Source organism: Cherax quadricarinatus, chromosome 21 (assembly GCF_038502225.1).
Source record: "Cherax quadricarinatus isolate ZL_2023a chromosome 21, ASM3850222v1, whole genome shotgun sequence".
Lineage (NCBI taxonomy): Eukaryota > Metazoa > Arthropoda > Malacostraca > Decapoda > Parastacidae > Cherax > Cherax quadricarinatus.
Genome location: NC_091312.1, coordinates 34,396,982 through 34,404,480, shown reverse-complemented (window position 1 = coordinate 34,404,480; position 7,499 = coordinate 34,396,982). Strand labels below are relative to the sequence as shown.

Sequence of the window (7,499 nt, the reverse complement as noted above, 5' to 3'; positions counted from 1 at the left end):
CTATTTTGTGGCCGGAATTTGTTTTGTACTCTGATGAAATTTTAATTTCTTCGTGTTTACCATATCGGAGTAATTGAAATTTCTCATCATTGAACTTCATATTGTTTTCTGCAGCCCATTGAAAGATTTGGTTGATGTCCGCCTGGAGCCTTGCAGTGTCTGCAATGGAAGACACTGTCATGCAGATTCGGGTGTCATCTGCAAAGAAAGACACGGTGCTGTGACTGATATCCTTGTCTATGTCAGATATAAGGATGAGAAACAAGATGGGAGCGAGTACTGTGCCTTGTGGAACAGAGCTTTTTACCGTAGCCGCCTCAGACTTTACTCTGTTGACTACTACTCTTTGTGTTCTGTTTGTGAGGAAATTATAGATCCATCTACCAACTTTTCCTGTTATTCCTTTAGCACGCATTTTGTGCGCTATTACGCCATGGTCACACTTGTCGAAGGCTTTTGCAAAGTCTGTATATGTTACATCTGCATTCTTTTTGTCTTCTAGTGCATCTAGGACCTTGTCGTAGTGATCTAATAGTTGAGACAGACAGGAGCGACCTGCTCTAACTCATGTTGCCCTGGGTTGTGTAATTGATGGGTTTCTAGATGGGTGGCGATCTTGCTTCTTAGGACCCTTAGGGCCTACGCATTTTAGATATATTGGCCTATTTTAGCCGCTCTGTTATTCGTTTCCGTCGCCTGTAAACGGAGAGCCTGTCTCTTTCTATTTTACATCTACTTCTCCTTTTTCTTAAAGGAATAAGCCTTGAGCATACATCGAGTGCATAATTTTTAACCTGTTTTATGCTGGCAGTGACAGAAAAGAGTGGAAGAAGGGGATAGAGCCTTCTGCTGTACTATCCTCGCCTCTACCATCGAAGTAATAGATGTTAGTCCTTATTCTAGACAAAAGTAGATAGTCCTTGATCTAGTTATACGTATATAGTCCTTCTCAACAGGTAGCCTCAGTGAGGACTTTCTAAGTCCACTGCCATCTGTCTTTCCCTAAAACCTCGCTAATACAACAGTACAAGTCATTTGACCTAGGTAGTCAACTCGTCGTATTACTGGATGGTCTATATTAAAAAGCATTTACATGTTTTCTGCATGACTTCATAAGACTTCCTTTGGGTTAAGTGTTGTTATAATAAAGGCTTAAGAGTTTTATCTGCTTGACATGCGGTGCTGGCGGCCACACACATCGATTGCTCCGAGACTGACAAACCAAAATGCTCAAATTGTTAAGGAAACTACCAAACCCTGCTTCTAGACGCACCTCTTCCCACGAAGATTGTCAGAAAAACTCAACGACACTCAAGAAACTGTATACCATCAGTGGATCAACATTCGCAGCGACCACTCGCCTCTAAGCTAACGCCCAGAAGCTCCTATAAGTCGCCTAACAACCAACCTCCTACTGCACTCAACCCTAATCCAGTTCTCCAAGACGGTGGACCCACCAAGATCTTGTACTGAATGATCTATGCTCTCTTGAAGAAGCGCAGCATGCCCAGGAACCGCCGACTCCGCCATTAAAGAACGTTTTCGCCTCACCAAACTTACCAAGCTTGAAGTTCCCTGGTGCCGTCCAATTCATAGTGGAACTGTGAATTACTTCAGCCTCTCCTTCAGTCTTTACACCAACTCGGGTTCAGTAATTTGTGCAACGCTTCACCCCCAACAAACACCATATTGTTGAACTAAACTACTTGCCTACCGAAGTGTTCAGCAAGTTCAAGATAGGACATACGTGCTGCTTGAATCCAGAGTAGACACACAGCTCCTCACTTCCTCAACAAGCTGAATTCCTATTGAACGCTTGTGTCTGCTTGCTTCTGTCTGCGAGAAAAGGAGTATACTAACTCGTATCTCATGAGTGTCCATATAGAAACCTTTCCTAAAGATTTTCTCTCAGTCTACAGCAGGATTCGAACACGCACACTCTGTATCACGGATGGCCAACCTATGGAGCATGTGCCGAAAGTGGCGCACTGCATGATTAGAAGTGGCGCATTGCGCAAGCCTACTCATACAAAAAGTATTAACGAATACCCTCTGGAGCTCTTTCCTCCAGGACAACACTAGCACCCTCAGCACCGTCCTCCAGGACAGCACTAGCACCCTCAGGAGTATTGTCCAAGACAGCCTGGTCCCTACCACCCATCTTATTTTCCCAGCTGTCATACCATGCTGACATGTCTTTAAAGAAGGATGTTTTATTGATTTTCTTGTCTTTTAATATAGATTCCATTTCCTCCTACAAGACCATCTCTTTTGGGCAGACCCAAAAACATATCTCTCAGTTTATGTCAAGTGTGGTCAATGGTTTAAAATCCCTGCATATACCATGGGACCATTGACCACAGAGATGGCAAGCAATCCAGGCCTGTTTTCGTCCCTTACCCTTTCTGCAGACTACACAGATCTTCATGGTGGTGGTCATCTTACAATACTTGACAACTCTCCTAGCTAGCTAGTCTATAATTCCCCGAAGTATTTAATTTTCTTTGAAACAGTTCTTCCAATTTGGCTTTATTTCCAACGAAACCGTTTGAATCCGACCGAATCCAGCGAATCCGGACGAATCCAGTTAGTGGATCATTGTATATCTTTTTCTGAACATCAAAATGGTATACAATACCGACAGGTTGGTAGGTAAGACACATAGGCAACAGTTAGGCAACTTTATTCCGAAACGTTGAAGTCGTAGAATTTGAGGTTGTCAGTCCCTCGGCCTGGAGAAGTTCAGTTCCATAGTCAGGAACTATCTGAAGATCAAGCGACAGTGCGGAGACTTAAATACTGTCGGAAGGAGAGGTGCAGAGTAGTAGTAGTAGTGAGAATGTAGCCACTGTCGCTTGATCTTCAGATAGTTCCTGACTATGGAACTGAACTTCTCCAGGCCGAGGGACTGACAACCTCAAATTCTACGACTTCAAGGGTGATGGACTGATTACATCGTCTTCACATCTCTACTGTTCCTGCCTATTTTCTGTATTTGACTGAAGAAGCCTACTGTGTAGGCGAAACGTTTCGGAATAAAGTTGCCTAACTGTTGCCTATGTGTCTTACCTACCAACCTGTCGGTATTGTATACCATTTTGATGTTCATCTTGTCAGACACTGCAACACATGGCCTCTTGGTACAGAAAACGCCTTAGACAACCCTTCCAAGTGAGAACTGTTGGATCTGAGAGGGATCTGACCTCTCAGTGGCTACATTCTCACTACTACTACTACTCTGCACCTCTCCTTCCGACAGTATTTAAGTCTCCGCTCTGTCGCTTGATCTTCAGATAGTTCCTGACTGTGGAACTGAACTTCTCCAGGCCGAGGGACTGACAACCTCAAATTCTACGACTTCAAGGGTGATGGACTGATTACATCGTCTTCACATCTCTACTGTTCCTGCCTATTTTCTGTATTTGACTGAAGAAGCCTACTGTGTAGGCGAAACGTTTCGGAATAAAGTTGCCTAACTGTTGCCGATGTGTCTTACCTACCATATCTTTTTCTAATGATCACCTTAACAGTAGATCTGTCTATCTGTATTGTAACTATTTGTTGTAGTTACTGTCTGAGTGTTTGATAAGGGCTTAGTTAATTTCTGCAGATGAATTATTTCGTTTTGAGTCTCCACATGATTAGTGTTATATGTGTCTTTGCTAGGCCACCACATGGATAACAGAATCCTCATGTGGTTTAAAATCAGAGGAGAAAAGACCTTGCTGCCACTGCCGATTGCTGTACTTGTTTGAAAGGGAAAAATTATCGTAAATCCCCCTCCGCACCCAAGAGGACCTCAACACCGCAAGTAGTGCAGATGCAGCATGGAACCCGTGTCATACCCTATCCTTCATGCCAGTAAACCAGCAATCCAGGATAGCAACCTCACATTCACCGAGCCACCTCGGTGGACAAAAGAGAGGGTGGCATGTCTATCTTGCATCACCAGGGCTGAGGTGGAGTGCCCACCTTCATGATTATCAGAATGCTTGTCACTTTTTTTTAGCTTTATGAAACATTTTTAATTGGTCAGTGGCTTTGGAAGCACAAGTAATGCCAGACCAATGGTAACACTATTTAAGGCATTTAACCTTTCCAAAGCTGGAATTTGGCTGCATACTCACAGCCCCATGTGTGGCAAGCAAAACTGTACATTTGGAAAATATGCATAGAAATTTTATTGACAGCATCGGTTCAAATATTATAGCTAAATTACTGAAGGGCTTCAATGCCCTACCCCCTCGTAGCATAGATGCAAAGTAATTATAATAATTTAGTCCAGGAAAGAAGTTGGGGACTGTACATTGAACATGGGGGAGTACCATGGGGGGCCGAAGCCCCCTAAATGTAATCAGCTCCCAAATAATAATGCTGCTTTAGGAGAAGTCACCTATCCTTCCCATATTGCTACCCCTAAGCCCCTCTTATAAAACTACTGCAGCTGCCCCTGCACTGAACTAATCCCTTTGGAGAACAGGAGACAGATAGTGTAAAATAGCCCAGTTGAAGAGCCAGAGTGTAGTAACTACTTAATGAGATTCAGCCGACCATGGCAAGCTGCCTTCAAAGAAGAAATGTGAGGTTTCCATGTCAACCGGCGACTGAATAGAAGGCCAAGAAATTGGAGCATAACACATTCTGGGATACGTGAGCCGTGTAAATAAAATGAAATGCCTGGGACAAGAGAACATCTAGTGAAGGCAATGAAATAGGGTTTTCGCACTAGAAAATTTAAATCCATGAGAAGTGGCCCAATGGGAAACACAGTCAATCGCATCCTGAAGGGAGGCAGCTAGCAGGTAATAGTCAGCACCTACGTTAGTTATAGTGAAGTCATCCACATAAAGTGACGACCAGATATGCGATGGAAGAACGTAAGGTAGGTCTTTGATAGCTAAGAGAAAAAGGGTAGTCCTAAAGATACAACGTTGTGGGACTCTCTCGGCCTGAACAAAATCTGAGGAAAGTGAGGTGCGAACACGGACTTGAAAATGTCTTTCAGACAAGAAAGCAGCAAGGAAGGTCGGTAGATTATCATGGAGGCCTAAGCAGTGGGCCTGTGCTAAGATGTTATACGTCCAAATGGTGTCATATGCCTTCTCGAGATCAAGAAAAACTGCTAGAATGGAATGTTTATTAGCACATACATTTCTAAGTGGAGCAAGAGGTCCAAAGTAGAGCTGCACTTGCGAAAGCCATATTGGCAAGGATAAAGACTATTACGAGTCTCTAAATACCATAGCAGATGTCTGATCGCCAATCGTTCCATCACCTTGCAAACTACACTGGTTAGAGCAATGGGACAATAGTGAGAGTTATCAAGCCCTGAAGTGCCTGGTTTGAGAAACGGTAGTACAATGGCAGATTTCCATTGTTGAGGGAGAACCCCTCGCGTCCAAACCAGATTGAAAAGACGCAAAAATACTGCAAGGGCTTTAGAGTGCAGAAGTTGGAGCATACAGATATGAAGATTATTGGGCCCAGCTGCCGATGACTGGCAAGCGGAAACCGTGGCCTCTAGCTCTAATAAAACATACGTTATATGGCTCAATCCTATTAGAAGAGAAATCCAAGGGCAATTGCTCACTGGCAGACTTAGATTGGGAGAGACGGACAAGATAGTTCATGATTTTCATGACAACTTCAAGAGGTTCCGCAACATTAACACCAGCAACCCACAAAATGAGAACTGGGTCCAGAGAGTACTTGCCACACAACTTCCGTACTTTCTCCCAAAGTTCACACATAGGGTAGAAACGTAGTCTTGCCAACAAGTTCATTTAGCATCACGTATGATGTGGCGAGCGACTGCCCTTGCCTGCTTAAAATCCAAAAGACAATCTGCGGTCAAGTTATACCGATAACGACCCCACGCAGCACAATCCAAACGCACTGCATGGGCACACGCAGGAGACCACCAAGGCACACATGTCTGAGAATGCCTGCCTGAGGTTTGAGGAATAGAATGTGATGCTGCAGTCAAAACTAACGTCGAAAACTGGTGCACTAGCTCATAAACAGAGGACAATGAAGGGTCCCCACAAAAAGTGTTAAGATGAGAGTATAAGTCCCAATTCACTCGTTCAAATTGCCGACGGGGGCTTCGACGCGGTCGGGAATACATAGCAGAAGTAAGAATAATAGGAAAGTGACCACTGTCGTGTAAATGCAAGAGAACAGACCAAGCATAATCAAGGGCAATTGATAAAGAACAGATAGAAAGATCGATGCAAGGATGAGAAGTGAGAAGAGTCTCCAACTGATCACCACAAGTGTCACAGCGAGACCCTCCCCAAAAATGATGATGAGCATTGAAATCACCTAACAACAGGATGGGCGGCAGCAGAGAACAGACAAAGAAAACAACATCCAAGCCAGAATGCACAGGAAGGGGAGATATAGAGAGCAAACTGTATACCACCTGTGCAAATAAATACAGGCTGCAGTATAATGCAGCTGAGAATGAACAAAGACCTGTTGAAATGGTATACCAACACGCACAAGAAGCACTCTCTCATTGAAAAGTTTCATCAGGAAAGGGATCAGAAGAATGCAACAGGACACTGCCTGAAAAGGGACACAACAATTGGAGCTCTCCCCGATTACCCCTGAGGCCACAAATATTCCACTGTAAATAAGTCATTATACACAAAGATAGGTATGCTAACAATAAGAAGCGACAAGAGCTATGGGCTAGTAGGGTCAGTGAAGTCAATGTGTGGAGGCAATGAAAAGCATGAAAGCAAGGAGGAACTGGATTGCTGTGAAGGAAAAGATTGCTGCAAGGGTTGTGTAAAATAAGAAGGGGAATAAGGAGGCACACTGGTATCCATCAAGGGTTTCGTCTCTGCAATACAGTCAGAGATAGTATCAATTGTTTCAGCGGACAAGGAAGATGCCGATACCATGACTTCAGAGACAGGTTAGGCAGAGCAAGTAGAGATCGAGGAAACTATGGAAGGACCCAAAGAGGTCTGAGAGTTCAGGAGAGTATGAACCTGGAGAGATGTGCCGGCGGGGACAGAAGAGTCCTGCAGTGGAACAGGAGAGGAAGGAGGCTGAAAGGGGACTGGGGGAGATGTCTGGGAATAAGGAACACGAGGAAGATTCCCTTGAAGGCGGAGCTGAGAGACAGCCATAGCATAAGGCCTTTTCTCTCCTTAAGACAATGGATTTCACATCCATTAAGATAGACCTGACATTGGCGGGAAAAAGAAGAATGAGTTTCATTGCAATTAAGACAAGTGGGAGGAAGACTGCAAGATGTACCACATGATCCGTGTCACCGCAGTATTTAGCGGGATGTCCAAAGCACCAACAATTTTGATACTGTTCATGTGTAGGGACCACTTTATTGACCCCTAGGCGATGTCCTGCGACATAAACGGAGGATGGGAGTTCATGGCAGTCAATGATTAAGCGGGCAATGTTACTGGGAAAGTGCCTCCACCTGCGAGTTGGCAGGACATATGTATCCACTTTGAGAACCGGAAGAT

At 44.2% G+C, this 7,499-nt stretch overlaps 1 protein-coding gene across 1 annotated transcript in view; it reads left to right on the top strand.

Moving 5' to 3' along the window:
- Positions 1-6,335: 6,335 nt before the first annotated feature.
- The window catches only part of LOC138853059 (eukaryotic translation initiation factor 3 subunit A-like), a 3,225-nt gene continuing 2,061 nt past the window's right edge, over positions 6,336-7,499 (top strand). Inside the window, exon 1 of the mRNA XM_070087442.1 lies at positions 6,336-6,488. Coding sequence (XP_069943543.1) covers positions 6,336-6,488 — 153 coding nt within the window. The remainder of the gene's footprint in view (positions 6,489-7,499) is intronic.